Raw genomic sequence first — 16,980 nt, forward strand, 5'->3', positions numbered from 1 at the left:
TTTACATACTGTTCTTCGCATCGGCCATTTTAAAATTATCATTATTATTATTTTGGGTTTTTTTGTTTCTACAGTGAATGTGTATTTTCCTCTGAAAAGAGCTGACCTTCATGTTGCAGACTCACCCAGAACATCAGCCGTCTCTGTCTCCACTCCACAGCTTCAGAAATCCAGCGATCTTATCAGCTGAGAGTGCTGATCAAGACTGTAATGCTCGGCAGACATCACAGCCTCAGACTGAATTTGTCAATTAAACCGGTGGTTTCTTCGGTTTGCTGTAAAAGTGGTGCATCTCGAGAACTGTGGAGCAATTTAGCACTGTCCACTGTCGCTGCAGCATCTGCTGAAATCAGAATGAAGCAGTGGTGAAGTGACTGGACCAGGCACTTCTCTTCCCGTCGAACTGCGGAGTCACCGAGCTTCACACCTGAAGACCTAATAAACCGTGCTTCGGTTTTTAATAGGGTGTCAGTTGAGTTGTAACTCTCTTTAATGCTGGCTAAACTCTCTGGGGAATTAAACGGCTTTCAGTTTAGTTTGTCATCACATTGCAACAAATATCACAATATTTGCTCTTCTTTTGTCCTCACTGTCCTCTTCCTTTGTATTCTAAAAAGCCGCCCATGGTCCAGCGACTACTTGTAAATTGCTGCTTCAGTGAAAGCGGATTCATTTTCACTTTCACAAATCATTGTATACAATGATTTACAGCAACTTTGTAGCAGAAACAATCCAAACAAATGTCCTGTAGGTTTTCTCCGCCTCCTTCTATGTCGTACTTTATTCAATTTCCCCTTTTTGGAGGAGGTTAGGTTTCGATGGATGATGATGTTTGCTGATGATATTGTATGATATGTTGTGAGAATGTGAAGATGCACAGAGCAGAGGTGGTGACAATAGATGATGCTCAAGTATTTGAGTTATGCAGGTTGAGAGGAGTGAAGAGGAGAGTGCAGACAGGGTGGAAGAGGTGGAGACGACTGTCAGGGGTGACCTAAGGTGGAGGAGGCGGAGGAGGAAATGGTGAAATAACAAACAAAGGAGACAAAATCAAATTGTTATTGATGATGGGTGCTGGAACAACGCTTTGCCACAGTCTACATCTGACAGCTCATTTTGATGTGCCAGAGGTCTCTGAAAACAGTAGTGATCCATGTGGGTTCATTGACCTTCACTCATCTGGGTGTCAGCCGAATACATATTCAAATTTGTCTTGTCCTGTAACAACTGCATTCTGTAGTTCATTTTGGACCTCAAAGCTTTCTCCATCCATCATATTGTTGTGTTTCCTTTTATTCATTTCTTCCTTCCTTGTCGTCTCCCTCGAGGCCCAACCCTCCCTCCCCTTACCCCTCCCCCTCACTCTCTCTCTCTCTCTCTCAGTCACTAATAATAACACATGACTGCCGTCTCACCAAATGAAGATAAATGCCGTCACTGCTTTGGAATATCTCACTCCTTTTTTTGCTTAGTCTTTGCTACCACAGCCATGCAGTTTCTACTTCTCTCCTTGGTGTATCAATCTCTATATTGCCTTAATTGTGTTTTTGATGTGTAAGAATCAGGATGTTTGTTAGGTTAGCATAAAATCTATTTAGCTGTGAGGACATAAAATGCTTATTTAGCAGTTTACCTTTTAAGGGATGATTTTATCCTGGTCGTATTGCCATTGTTCTTTAAAATAAAAACGGGAACAATAACATAATACATGTCTCGCGCCCTCCGCTGGCCGGGCGGGGTTACGTTACCAGTTTGTGAGGCAGATCAATATAGCGGGGGCAGAGGGTGCGGCCATTCTGCTGCGCCCTTCCTTCTTTTGTCGGCAGAATATACTATATTATCATAAATCGGGGGGAAAAACGCAGGCTTTCTTGACATGGTGACATGGTCATCAACGCGTCTGTTTTGTGCTGGGTTTCCAACTTTCTCTGCTTATGACAAGCACGTTTTGATTTTAATTTCTTGCTGAAAATTGAATGCAACCCACTCTTTGAAGAAGACTTTGAATAAACTTTATGTACGTTTTCCTGCTAATGACGCGGCTAAAATGCCCCGCCCACCCTGCTTCCGGGAAGCGACTCTGATCTGAATGTATTTTTAATGCAAGGCATTTTAAAAAGTTGTATTTGTAGACCCCAACTGAGTCATTGTTCGAGGGATCGAGATCGTGTATTTATTCCAAACGTAGGGTGATGACAAGTCACGAACCCTCTTTTGGCTCACACGCGGACATGCGCGCATCATGCATCATCTGGACCAATCAGGAAAGAGTAGGCGGGAACATCTGTTTTCCGTTTTCTCCTGTTTATAATCTGGACTGTATATTATTATTATTGTTATTGTTATATTTTGTTCATGATTGCACGCCGTTCCAAAGCACTTTCCTAGTTGGTGGGATCCTCACTGACCTTGGCCATAAAGCTGATTCTGATTCTGAGCAGGATTGGATCCAATCCATATGGAGGACATTGTCATTTAATAATAAATGTCTAGGAGCTAAATAACTTGAGGAGCCCCCCCACCACCCCACCACCCCCCTTCTGTCACCCAATAAGGCAGCTTTTAACTGCTTGGGTTACCAATCAAAATAGCAATTATGGAATTTCTGAAGAGTAAACGAATCTCGGCCCACACCGAGCGTGTTCTAGTTAGCATGCTAAAATGAATACAGTTTGATCCAAAGCAATTTCCTTTTATTTATCTTTGCAGTCGTGCATAAATAAAGGCAAGGGCATCCAGCTAATTAGCATAATTATTATGAGGCGGTCAGACCCTCTGTGGTTTCATAAAGACCGCACATCCTCTCACTGCCACGGGGAGCGACTCTCTCCGTGTGTGTGTGTGTGTGTGTGTGCGTCTTTGTTTGTGTGTTTCAGAGTAAAACGTTAGCTTGAAATGATGACTGTTTTTATGTCTTAGCAAACACACAGGTTTTATCAAGTGTTAAATCCCCGTCTCCTTATTACAGCTGATGCTGTTTACTCTATCATCCTCATGTTGTGTCTCAGCTGCATCCATCTTTGATCCACCCTTTGCTGTGGCTCTAAACACAATTCTAATTTTGCTGTCTTTCTCTGTTTTCTAGTCACTGGATGGGTTTGTTTTTGCACTGAACAAGGAGGGGCGTTTCCTCTACATCTCTGAGACTGTGTCGATATACCTTGGACTGTCGCAGGTGAGCATCATCGGCGTGTGTGTGAGAGAGAGAGAGAGAGAGATTACCACCAACACACTTTCCTGCTCATGAGTATGGATGAAAGCAGCATGAACTTGATGAGTTGGATGAGTTTGTCCAGCTGTTAAAGCAACTGAAAAGCACCTCAGTTGAGAAACAATCTGTAATTCAAGGCATAAAAAAGAGCGGTGGGATTTGGTGTGTTTAATAGGGTGACACATTATCATCGCCTTCATCCCCCTCGGTCTACGGCGACGTGAGTCACCTCCCCCCGTTCCCAATCTTCTTTCATTAATTATCACACCCAGATTGATTGATGATTTCTATCAAATAATTGATTAACTGTCAAATGAAGTTCCTTAAGCTTCTCCACCAACTCCACCAGGCCGCTTATCTTCTTCTATTGGTTTTATCGGCTGGAAAAGAGGCGCGGTTTTATAAGACGTGAAAGAGGTTCCTGTGTGTGTGTGAGGGTGTTGGTGTGTGTGTTAGGGTGTATGTGAGGGTGTGTGTGTGTGAGGGTGTTGGTGAGTGTGTGTGAGGGTGTGTGTGTGTGTGAGGGTGTTGGTGAGTGTGTGCGAGGGTGTGTGTGTGTGTGAGGGTGTGTGTGTGTGTGAGGGTGTTGGTGAGTGTGTGTGAGGATGTGTGAGGGTGTTGGTGAGTGTGTGTGTGTGAGGGTGTGTGAGGGTGTTGGTGAGTGTGTGTGAGGGTGTTGGTGTGTGTGTGTGTATGTGTGTGAGGATGTTGGTGTCTGTGTGTGTGTGTGTGTTTGAGGGTGTCGGTGTGTGTCTGTGTGTGTGAGGGTGTGTGTGTGTGTGAGAGGGTGTTGGTGTGTGTGTGTGTGTGTGTGTGTGTGAGGATGTTGGTGTGTGTTCTCAGCCTGCAGGACCTTTCGGTTATTAACTCGCCCCTGTGTCCTGCAATCTGTTGTTTTAAAGGCAAGAAATCTGAATTAATGTCCAAAGCGGAGGGAGCTCATAACAAATGTGTCGCTCTCGCTGGAGGTTTTGGTCCAGAGGTTTCAGATGTGACATGGTTGCTCCAAACATGTGAAACAAAGTCTGTTTGTTCCTAACCATCGCTTTGGTCATTGATTTAAATATTTGAATTTGAAAAGGAATATCTTTGTTTCCATCGCCGAACCAAAACCAAAAATGAGGTTCCAAAGTGACTTGATTATGGTCCGGCCATGTTACAGTCAAGGTGCGGGTGTGTGTTGTGTGCACACATCGGTGTGTGTGTGTGTCAGGAAAATGTAAATTCAGATCATTAAATGCAAATAAAACTTGGCGCACTGATCATTTTTATCGACAGGTCCAGATTGATTGACACTTGCCATTCGGACAGTATGGTGGATCAATAGGAAAACATATTGATCAGAAGGTTAGGTGGCGCTCAAGAGTAATGCTGACCTTCTCATGCTGTGACATTTATGACATGGAGGAGATGGAATATGATTAAACACCTGAATGGGCTTCTCCATCATGTCCTTGAGAAGCTGAAGTGAGCGGAATTCAGCGGAAGATCCAGCTCCGGATCCAGTTCAGAGTTTATTTTTTAGAGCTTTTTCTCAATGCTGCTGCTGCTGCACTGAAGGTTTTTATTCTCTGCATCTTTACAAATGCAGACTCATTTGTCACCGCTGATGATGGCGGGTGGAGAAGGCGAGTGTGGTTCGTCCACAGTGAGATAATGGGGGCGTTACATGTCCACTGCTGAAAGTTGATGACTCCATCAACCCTTTATCCCTCAAAAACACCTGAAGGAGGACAAAGCGCGGGCGAGGAAAGAGCGAGGACAGATGTGGGTGAGCAACTGAGAGAGGGAGGACTGAAAATAAATAAATAAAAAGGGAGGAGCCGTGCTGAAAGGAAAGCTCTTCCGAATTTAAATTCACATTGTTGGCCAGACAAGCCTCCCTGTGTTATTGGGGAATACGCTTCGCCAAACAACTGACAGCGCCGGAAAAACAAATGCAAACTTTGTTTTTGTTTCCCTAAAGGTGGATGGTTGGACAAGGCTTCACAACCGTCATCCAAAGGCAGCGATCGCCGCCTCTGTGGTTTTAAATCAATTACGTTTGATGGCGCAGCATTTCACTGTGACCACTGGGATGAATGTAGAACCCTGCTGTTTGCAAACACAAGGGATGTTGAGACTGATATCTCTGCCCCCCTCTTGCTTTTAAACGCGGACAGGAGTGTATCGCTGGGTCAGATGGGGAGCAGCCACACGCTGTCTCACGAACCGAAGTACGTATCCGTGGACATGTTGTCGGGATGCTTTGTGAATACATAACTGTTGAGGTAAGGTGAGATATAGAGCAGTGATTCTTAACCATAGGGCCGAGCCCCATGGTTGGGCCACGAGCGCCCCCTAGAGGGACGCTACAAGTTTCTTGTTTTACAGCTCTGGGCCCTGAGACACTCAGTTTTAATGCACTTGTCATTGACTTGACTTGACAGCTGCAAATCTGTGATAGTTACCAACTATGAAGAAGTTCTTGAAAAGAAAAAATGATCAAGAAAGCGATGGCACCCCCAACAGTAAAAACCTGTTGGAGCAGTTTTTAAAATCAATTAGAATTTCAAAACAGAGTTTATTTATGATTAAGTAAATATTTTATGATATTTAGACATTGTTTTATTCTATTTATTTTATTCATAATTTCATTCGTGACATCCATTTTTTCCAATTTTGCAACAGTTTGCATCAAGTGTATTTTTTCTATGACAAATATCTTTGCGCTGCTCACATGGTTTCATGTCATTTCACATGGTTTTGGTTTGTTCACATAATGGTTATTGAACATAAATGAAATCCATAATTTTGAAATCAGCAATCCCAGTAATAAATCCGTTCTGTTCCTTGAATGGGCCTTGGTCCCATTTGTTCTGGAAAAGAAGGGTCCCTAGATCAGGAAGGTTAAGAACCCCTAATATGGAGGACAGGAGGAATTCTGGACTGAGAGACTCAAAAGTCCTTGGTCTCCTGGGATATTCCACTTTATAATCCTCCATGGATGGTGGAGGGGCCAGGAAGAAATGGATCTGGCCTGACTTCACCGCGCTCTATAGAGTTTCCTGTCACCACTTTCAATTTTAGACAAATCATGTCGATCAAAGCCGTCTCTGTCGTGTGATAGATGACGGAAGCAACTCCAAGCGGTGCCGATGTGTTTCTCTGACTCACCTGTTTGTGAGTGTTTGAGAGGCTGAGAGTCCAATTTGTGAACAACAAGTGTATGCATGGATGAATCTACATCTGTTGGAATGATTGCAGCTTTTAAATGCAGCAGTCTGTGATCGCTCAGTCACAACCACAGAGACAGCTGATTCCATTCTAACACGCTCCTCGCCTCAACTTCCCTCGTGGCCTTCCCAAACAACCATCAGCTTCAGGAGCTGGTGACATCATCCGACTTGACGACAGGTGCATTTTCCCACTAGCATGCTGTAACGGTTGACCTAAGATGACCCCCAGGAAAGCGAGGGTATAAGACCATAGTTTTTAAAGCGGTCTGCGCAGAGCTCAGGAATGTAACAAAGATCAGTTCCAGAGTTTTAGAACTTAACGTTTTTTACATGATAAATGAGAGGGTTGTGAGTCAGGAACAAATGTGTGATTCATTTTTGGGAGTGTTTACATTTATTGTCCAAACACAGTGATGCTTTCCTACCAAATCTCTTACTGAGCAGAGAACATGTGGGAACCATTTATTTATCGATTTATTTTGGCAGCATGTAGCGTTATCATAATGTATCCATTATCATGTTTATAATAATAATAATAACAGCAGCTCTCCCAGAGAGCACACAAACCGACAATGCTGTGCATGTTTTTGCCCTTATTTTATCTTGATAAATAGATGCTTTTTTAGCATCTAAAAGTTTCAAAGAAATGAGCAGGTGGCAGTAGCGTTCAGGTACTTGAAGAATGGATGAGAAGAAAGTGCTGCAGCTCTCTCTATACAAAGGTTTGAGGATTCGCATCGGAGGATCACAGGAAATGGTGAAATCGGATGCTCAAATTTCGGGATACATTTTCAGGGAGTGGACTCCGGCTGCTGTCAGATCAATACTTGTGCTTTTGAAAGGTTAAGATGAAGGAATTTTCCTCAAGGTGGCTGGTGAAAGGTACATTGTGACTGGATTTGTCTTAAGTGGTGCCATGTAGATGGAAAAGAAAACAGGACCTAAAGTAGAATCTTGTGGAACGCCACATGTAAATTGAGCCGTGGATGAAGATCTGCAGCGACTCAGGCTGTCCAGTCTTATGGATGTGAAGATGCAGTCTTTGCCTTCCACCCTGCAGCCAGGTACAAAAACACAATGAAAGCTGCACTGAGATGGTCTTGACTGCTGCCAGAAGGAGGACACTGCTGACCCTCGTTGAGGATCAAGAAACATACTTGCAGTATGAAGATCATCAAGGTTGCAGTTACTCGTTGACGTGCCGGTCTACAAGGACAGCATTCTGGGATTTGTAGTATTTACCACCTTTTACAGCAAGTCAAGGATTCATAGAGAGGTTTTTGTGGAACGGATTTTGTGGTTGTTTTTTATGGTGTAGGTTAGCCAGAGCATTACGTACTGTAGGTGTGTGTTGGGGCAGGGGGGGTCGATGGGACAAGTCGAGTCGCAGCATTTCATTTTATTCTCACTGTTCATGAAGCAAATATCCTGCTATAAATAATTTAAAAAATTGCCCATGGCCGTGTGTCCTGTGGCCCTTGTGTGTGACTTTGGTTCCGACCGGTGTCACCCTGCGCCGGCCTTAATGAAATGCAGTGGATTGAGGCTACACTTCATTTGCATGTACCTTTCCTAGACCTGTCAGTGCTCCTCTGCCGTCCTATGCAACATGTTCTGCTATCAAAGACATGAATGGTGAAATCCATGCCGGGAAATTTCTAACTTTTGCATCACTTCCCAGCCAAGGACATGGATAATGAAGAGGATTCTTAACGTCAATGTCCAGTCATTTTAAAAAAGCCCCCTTTCTCCTTCTAGCATCTCACTGTTACATCTCCAGTAACTGTTAACTTAAACAGATGAGATGTAGTTTTGATGTCTCTCATCCATAAGGTAGTGAGGTAAATAATGTGAGACGTCATCAGGTGAATAAATATAGAAATATTATTGTATAATATACCACAATTGCACGTGTCTCCTACAAATGTACAAGCCAAAAAAAAAAAAAAAAAAAGCGTTCTGTGTGTAATGAGCTCCGGCAGCCAGTTTATGTAAAATAGTTTTAATTGATTAAAAGTCGGCTTGTTATTGCAAGGAAGAGTAATATAGATCCAATTAGCTGTGTAACGTGTAAACATGAATACTCAGCGCCATGATGCTCCCAGTGGTGTGTGTGTGTGTGTGTTGTTTCACTAATCAGTCTCATTTCTTAATCATGGTTTTCTGTTCCAGACAAGTCTTCATGAAGAGACTCATTTGCCTTAAAGGGATTTCATAATAAAAGGATTGCGCTCATGTAATCCCCTTTGTCCCAGTGGACCCCAAAACGCCACACATACTCGCTCCACGCACACACAAGCGCACGCGCTTTTCTGTCGAATATGTGTGTGTGTGTCTGTCTGTGTGTGTGTCTGTGTGTGTGTGTGGAGGGTTTGTGAGGTACTTGGCGTATACTTGGACAAAGGTTGGAGTATACTGAGCTTTATTTATACACTCCAGTCTGTGTGTTTGTGAGCATGAGGTCGTCCCAAATGTTTCAGTGTGTCATCACGCCCGACTTTATCTGCCCTTATGAGAATATTAAAGAGGAAGGGAATCTGTATTTATTAAATTAGAGGAGATAATTTATTCAATTGTCATTAGAATCCCCCCATTAGAAATGGAATAAATCTGCGGAGGGATTAAGGACTGAGTTGTGGAGTGAGGGGATCAGAACCACATTGGAAGAGACTTATAATAATGCAGAATAAGGTGAATTAAATATGTGGAGTTTAGGGGAAGCTCCACTGTTGCGGTGTTGACACACATGTTTCTAGCTTTGGGAAAAGGGGAGACAGAAGGACTTTAAACCAGTGAATATTTTCTACTAGAATAGAGCATTTCCGTCTGCCATCTGGACCTGATGAGCGATGCTTTTCCCTGCAAGGTGGAGCTGACTGGCAGCAGTGCATTCGACTACATTCACCCCGGAGACCACGTGGAGACGGCAGAGCAGCTGGGATTGAAGCTTCCACCGGGCCGAAGCGCGTCTCTGTCTCAGGGAACGATTAATGACGACGGGACGTCGTCTGCCTCGTCTTCGCCAGCAGAAACACCCGAACCAGGTATGAATGAAACAACCTCCAATCTCCATAAAGTTGCATTTCTGCATTTTTATTGATGATGTTCCAGGCGACAAGGTCCGTAAACTAGTGCAGCGTTTGTCACCGTGGCACACTAGTCTGGTGACAGTCAGGTGTGCCGTGGGAAAATGATCCAATTTCACCTCATTTGTCTGGAGATAGAGGTGGGCGATATGATGACATTAAAGCTGCTTATAAACCTGATGCGCCTCTAACTTGACCACACACTCACCACAGAAGGATGGAGGGAGGGAGGGATCCTTGTCGGACCCGCAACGCCAAAGACTGTCTGCACTGCAGAGCTAACGGCGAACGTGACGTCTCACTTCAAAACTTTATTGATACACATAGATTGTCAAAGTTTGCTATGTGGCTTAAAAGGTGGCGAAAAACTAAATGGACAACAGAATAAATGCGCTCCAAAAAATGCTAAGGATTTGTCTGGAAACTGAAAACTACAATAAAATTATGCAAAAGGGAAGTGATAAAATGGAAACAGTTATTTAAAGCAAGTAAACACATCAATAAATAATGATATATTTTGCCATATTGCCCGCCCCTTTCTGGACACATTTGAAACAAATACATAGCCTGGCAAAATCACAACTAACTGTCAGTAGCTACAGTTTTTCACAATAGGGATTTTCTATAAGACTTTAAGCACAAGTGCGCTTTGACCGATGTTCCTTTGGTGGTGTGTTGTGGGATTTTTTTCAATGAACCAAGGATGCCGTGGCTAGAAAGAGGTTGAAAAACACTGTACCAATGCCTCAGTGACCTGAGCAGACCACCTCATTCAACGAAAAACAAAAGCCATTATACCACAACAAAAATGTTTGTGAGTCACAACCACATAAAAAAGTAAGAGTTACCTATTGTGGAGGTGCCACCCGGTGGCCCCGCAGTCACCCCAAGGGCAAAAGTGCAGGAGGAGATGCTACACGCTGATATAAACAAACATGTCTCCTCTTGACTGGAGATGAAGGCGATATAGTCGACATGCATTGAAAAGGGATGTGCATTTTAATGTGCTCCTCCCGCTCTTGTTTATACAGATTATAATTTAAGTATTAGAGAAAATCCATTTATAAATTAAACAAAATGACTTGGTATCTGCCAAGTCCCTCAGTTCATCAGTCTGTTCAAACAAGAAGAAGACGATTGTCTTCACAGCGGCCCAGGTCCTCGGAGGCGGCCCGGTAATTAGATCTGCTGCAGATCTCTTCTTGACTGATTGGTGTGCGAGTGTGGGTTTGCACGTTTATGTGTGCGAGGTTTTTGTGTATGTCTCTGTGTCAATGTGTGTGTTTTTTCTTTGAAAGGGCAGGTGAAAGCATGTGAGGTGAAGAGTGCACTCTTGCGACCACATCAAAGTCAATATGTAGATAAAGGTATAGGTACAATAATGACATACATGTGAAGGATAGTGAGTGTATCTATGTATGATCACGCAAAGGATACAAAGTGTACGAGTGATTACGTGGAAGGTAACAAAACAATAATGTGCGTATGCTAAGGTGAAGGATGACAAGGATATATACGATGATCCCAAGAAAAACTAGTGTGCGGACGATAATGTAAAGGATAGCAAGTATTCATAAGATCTTCTTCTGGAGGATGGAGAGTATGTGTAGGGTAGCGTTAAGACTGTGTGTGCATATGAAAACGTGAAGGATACATCGTGTACGTGCGATATTTACGATGATAAGTGTGAGTGTGTGAATGGTATTGTGTGAGCGACAGTACAGCGTACGCTAGCAAGTATTGTATATGCAGTATAACTTGAGGGATAGTGAATATATGTTCAGTAGCATTAAGGCTCGAGTGTACAGCGATAACAGGTACGACAGATAATCTGCTGGATCGTGAGGATACTCGTAGTATACTACGATAATGTCTCTTTGTCCGGTACAAAGTGTGCGAGCGAATACTTGACAGATAATGAGTGTGCGAACAATAACATTTCGATATTAACGTGAAGAATACTGGGTGCATGAGAGGTTTCTACACTGATATTGATGGATAGCCAGTGTAAGCGTAAATACTTGAAGGATTATAAGTATATGAAAGATAGTGGGTGTGCGCATGATAACGTAAAGGGTCATGAGTGTACGATAAAATAACATGAAGCTTTAGGAGGATTTGTGCGATACCCAGATATTGTTCATTTTGAGTGAGAGAAAACCGATAACCGCATTCTGTTGTTTCATCAACCTGAAATCTACTTGAAAAATAGTGCATAGTGAGACGTAAAAAAACACTAATCTGACACTGTTTTGCACGAGATTCCCCAAACCAGCTGCTCACAGCCCCTCTCCCTGCGTATGGCTGATGAAGTGCTGATAAACGCAGATGATGAAATCAACTGTAATTCCAATATAAACGTCAAATACTTTGATGCCTGGCCAGAAGAGACACAACCAAAAGCTGTAAGGAGTTTATTTGCACTTGTCGTCATTGTGTTTGTGTCGTCGTCCCTGAAAGATCATGCTCCTCATGTTCTTCCCGGGACTTTAATGCCCCCTGGAGGAGCTCCAAAGCAGAGTCGCAGAGGTGGAATGTGGTGCTTGGCAGTTCTTGAAACCTGCTCCTGCAGGAGAGGATGATGCCAATTAATTCCTGCTGCCATGCAGTGGTGGCCACGGCCTCACTCTGCGGCCCCTTGGGCAGGGGCCGATGGGACAGTCAAATGAGTGGTGAGGGGTGGAAGATGCAGCTGTAGATTTACTCTGGAGATTCATTTTTAGTCTGTGAATGTCAGAATAATCTCTGTGGACAGGTGTGTTGAAAGGCAGCTGTGCGGTTTAAAATACAGTCAGATTTTTAGTTGATGTTTTCTTCAGTGAGACACTTGCAAGAGAAACCTGCAACATCAGAGGCGTTTTAATCCGGGTCGTTTCCTGCTGAATATCAGAGACGTTGAAGACTTCTCCAACAACACAATCTGCTGTTGACAACACTGATGTTTGTATCTTTGTTCACGTGGATCAGCAGTTCATGTTGTTCCATCTGCTCGTCTCTCGCAGCCGGTTCCTCGTCCTCTCGATCTGAGCAAATGATCGACTTTGAACAGACACACGAAAAGAGCGGGTTCTTGATGAAAGATATGTTAAAAGCTCTTCTGAAACGTTACTCATCTTCTAAAACTGAAATTCATCACACGCGTGTGATCAAGCCTCAGCATGCACACCTTTGTTGGAGAGCGTCTCCATTCCCCTGCAGACGGGCACCGCAAACCACCCGACAGCTTCGGGTGAGACATCACAGGCTGAAGGAGACTGTCTCTGCGGAGAACAGCAGCAAGAAAAAGGAAATCTCGGTGTTAACAGAACAATGTTTGATTTGTGTTTTGCGCAAACAAATTCCCCATTTGTGGTGAGAAATCTCAGATCTGATTCCTTCTGGATCAAACACCTATCCTGCCGTTTTGAGACTTGTTTCAAATGTCCTACTCTTGTCCAGCACGGTGTTTACCTTTCACATCTCAGTGTTGTTTTGTTTTAAAGTTATTGCTGTGTAGATTTTACGTGAAAAGCATCAGATTTACATCTAAGTGAAGTCGTAGCATCACAATGACTTGCGATTAACGGTCAGTGTGACATGTTAGGGGCGACTCAGTCACTGCTTCAGCACATTTTTAATGTCAGAATTCTGCTCAAAGAGGAACAATAGGAACGTCAGCAACAAGTCGTGACACGCGAAGATGTTCCAGTGACGTATGCAGGGGAATCAACAAGACGTGAAGAAGTGAAATGGAGGAAACAAAAGCTTAGCGCCTCTGAAAGATCTGATGGATCTGGAGACCTACCGTAGCTTAAGGGCTACAATTCTGCCTCTTTGAGCAACCATGTTTCCCCTCTACCAACCTCCCCCAACAGATTGACCAACTTTTTGTAGCGCAAGTTCATGAGAATTTGCACTAATAATGTTGATTATTTAATGTTTAATAAAAGAGCAATACAGCTGGCTTGACTTCTTGGAACACTTGGAAGCTGGGCATCCAAATCCCTATGAATTAGAGTGTGTAGTCCTACAGTTGTTGCCGATCAGCAGCAACAATAGTGTAGCTATCTCAGTGGTCTTCCTCCCCACACTAGTGAATTATTAGGAAGCGAAATGAATGTGATTCTGACTGTCTAGTGATCCGTATTTTTCTGCTACACTTTCATTTCAATATTTTCAATTCTCTGTGGAATTTTTCTTTCCGATCTGAGCGAACCTTAGCTTGGGCTGCACGTCAGCGTCCAACCTCCCATGTGCAGCGACGCTTTTTAAACCAATTAATTTCCTGTTTTCCCTTTAGTTCATTTTGTTTCCGTGGTGGCTGCTCAAGGTCACGTTGACCTAGTAGCAGCATTGTCTCATCACTGTGTTAGCGAGCGATCAGTCAGAGCCGTTCGCGCTCCTCACAATGATCCACCATCCCGAGAGACACACGCGCTCACACAGACGTGCTCATAGGAACTCGGTATTGTCCAAAAAAAAATGGCAGCAGATGCGAGTTGTTCTTTTTAATTGAGCGTTTGTCCTTCAAGTGAAGAAAGTTTGGTTTCCTTAGATAATTAGGTGCTGGAGTCGAGCGGCGACGGCAGCCACCTGACGCCTTTGTAGCTAATCTTTGTCTTGTAGGTCCGTCGTCTCCGGAGAGGACTCAGCAACAAGCTAGCAGAATGAGAAAAGACCCCTGATTCCCTCACCGCTCCTCTATTTGTCTTCACTCTTCCTCCGGCTGAATTATTCATGTCGCTCTCCATCTTGTGCTTTTCTCCACCACTTGCCTCGCAGGACCCTGTCACAGATTCCTTGTTCGCTCTACAGACCGCTTGACTATCAAGCTTCATTTAATCTAAAATGTATTTGTGTAAGCCACACAGTCCAGACTAAATTGCCGGGTGAAGAGAAAGACTCGACCGAGTCTTAGCCGGTGGTCACCCGGGGTTCAGGTCCAGCACCCGTGAGCGCCCTAAAACGGAGAAGGAGTTACGCCATTTTTCTCCTCCATGATACACAGTCACATTACAAGATGAATGGCTTCAACCCACTGAGAATGTTTGGGACATTCTGAAGTGGAGGGTTCGCTTCATCATCTATACAAGACCTAGTCTCGGCTGTGTGGCCTTTCTTACTGTATATCTAAGCTTTGGGTTTTATTTATTCAGGATTTATGGATTCTAAATGACATGGCTTGAAGTGACCATAATGATTTTTGATCTTCTTTCTGCCCAACAGTGGAGTCCTCCAGTCCCAGTCTTCTGACCCCCGAAAACTCCCTAGAGCGATCTTTTTTCATCCGCATGAAGTCCACGCTGACAAAAAGAGGCGTGCACATCAAGTCCTCCGGTTACAAGGTTTGACCCTCTCTTGCTTCACTCACTGACCAAATAAATGAATGAAGGGTTTCGACCTGGGGTGGGATTCAATTTAAAACAATTAATCTAATTAATTTGACAATTTGTGATGAATTCATCTCAATTAATCGCAGTTTAATGGTCTAAGAATAGTTGCCACAAGAAGCCACATTTTTCAATTTGAATGAATTTGGTATATTACATACATTTAAACAACAAAATATTGTTTATTTTGCATCAGTTTGACAATAGCACAGTAAATCACGATGGTGGCTATATTCAAGTTTTTATATCACCTTATTTAAACTAAAACTCCTTTAATGTCTTGTTTCAAATAATAAGAATTTCAAGTCCATTCAGAGTAGTGGAAACTCTGGCCATTGTGTAGCGAAGAACCTCCCTGAACAAAAGCAAACAGAAGCTTTTGTTTGCTTTTGTTCAAGGATTCCTCCATGTTTGTTGTTGTTGTTATCATCCTAGCTGCCACGTGTCTTGTGCATCAGTGTGATCAGTGGACCAGGAACTCCTGCATTTACTAATGTTCCGTGTGGTGTGGAGAGCAAAATGTTAAATTAAATTCAATTAAATATTTTAACATGTTTTTTTCTTGTGATTAATTAAAGTCCCACCAGTAGTTTTGACATGTTTAAGTAACCGATGCAGAAGTTTGGAAAGAAAACTTGACGTTCTTGGTCCATCTGGTTTCCTCAGGTGATCCACATCACCGGACGTCTGCGGATCAGGATGGCGCTGACACACAGTCGCTCCGTTCCCAATCAGATCATGGGGATGGTGGTTGTAGCTCACGCCCTCCCCCCTCCAACAATCAACGAAGTCCGGATCGACTGCCAGATGTTTGTCACGCGTGTCAACATGGACTTGAAGATCATCTACTGTGAAAACAGGCGAGTGCGGTGTGAACCTATCCACGAGGACGGAACGTTCAGTCGCTCTCACTTTAACCCGAAACTCGCTGATTCGGTTTGATCAAAGCGATTTTCCACTCCCTTCAACTTGTTGCAGCAAAGAGAGAGAATAGATTCAGTGGGAGAACAGAGGAGCATCTGCTGCGTCCTGCTTCCGTTTTCACTCCGGAACAGAGTGTTCTATTTTATTTCCCCCAAATCCATGATTCGTTTTTTGAACTTCCTTTAGTTTATTAAAGCAAAATGTTTTATTTGCAATGAGAAACCAGAGGACTCTTCCATCATCCTTCTTGGTGCTGTTTTGTGAGAGAGCTCAGTTAAAAAGGACTGAATATGGCCACTGGACCCAGTATCAGTCAACAGTATCAGCAATCCATGCATGGCCTTAAACTCTTACACTGTACACTAAGAACACAAACGAGACACTATAGGATGATCCTGACCAGCTAAGGTCCTACACTTTTGTCGATAATTGTGCATTATTGCAGACAACTTGAACCCCTAAACTACTGCTCCAGTGTTTTTTTAAGTTCTATTCTGATGTTTATTCATTTGTCTGCATTTTTTTTATTCTATTTTCATTTATTGAATACATTTTAGAGTTATATTTTCATATTTATTCATTAAAACATGCTTTAAATCACTATAGTTTTTCGCTTTGGTATTTAAAAAAAAACAATTTTCTCAGTTATAATTTCATCTTTTCTTTGTTATATTTTTATGCCTATTTATTGATATTTCCCAATGTTATTTTTTCATATCACACATTGAAATGGGAGACATTGTTCTGCTCCTTCAAAAAGTGTCTCTACAATTAGGTGGAGGAGGCAGTTAACCAGGGCTGTAGCAAGAGTTCCATACTGTATCCATGATTTCACATTGGGCACCCAGTCGAGGCCAATAGTAGAGGAGGAGCTTCACAGTTTTTTGTTACCTTTTCAACTTTTTGTGTTCCACCGTGTGACTCAAACACGATTCTTTGTGCTGCAGGATCAGCGATTATTTTGACCTGACTCCATCCGACATTGTTGGGAAACGATGCTATCAACTAATTCACGCTGAAGACGTGGAGGGGATCCGGCAGAGTCATCTGGATCGTGAGTACTGGAGCATTTGAACCCGACTACCTGCATGTCTGCAGCAAGAACTGTGTCAATTATTTGATTTTAGCTACAGATTTAGGGCCGTCCTTTGATGTCTCTACGTTGAATTGCA

The 16,980-nt window shown here is 43.1% G+C and overlaps 1 protein-coding gene across 4 annotated transcripts in view; it reads left to right on the forward strand.

Moving 5' to 3' along the window:
* LOC128747035 (neuronal PAS domain-containing protein 3) overlaps positions 1-16,980 on the forward strand; it is a 43,776-nt gene that overhangs the window by 19,981 nt on the left and 6,815 nt on the right. For all 4 annotated transcript variants that reach the window (XM_053844554.1, XM_053844555.1, XM_053844556.1 and 1 more), the window contains 5 exons: positions 3,086-3,175; positions 9,296-9,473; positions 14,721-14,839; positions 15,551-15,744; positions 16,756-16,862. In XM_053844554.1, the coding sequence (XP_053700529.1) occupies positions 3,086-3,175; positions 9,296-9,473; positions 14,721-14,839; positions 15,551-15,744; positions 16,756-16,862 (688 nt within the window). The remainder of the gene's footprint in view (positions 1-3,085; positions 3,176-9,295; positions 9,474-14,720; positions 14,840-15,550; positions 15,745-16,755; positions 16,863-16,980) is intronic.

Source organism: Synchiropus splendidus, chromosome 16 (assembly GCF_027744825.2).
Source record: "Synchiropus splendidus isolate RoL2022-P1 chromosome 16, RoL_Sspl_1.0, whole genome shotgun sequence".
NCBI lineage: Eukaryota > Metazoa > Chordata > Actinopteri > Syngnathiformes > Callionymidae > Synchiropus > Synchiropus splendidus.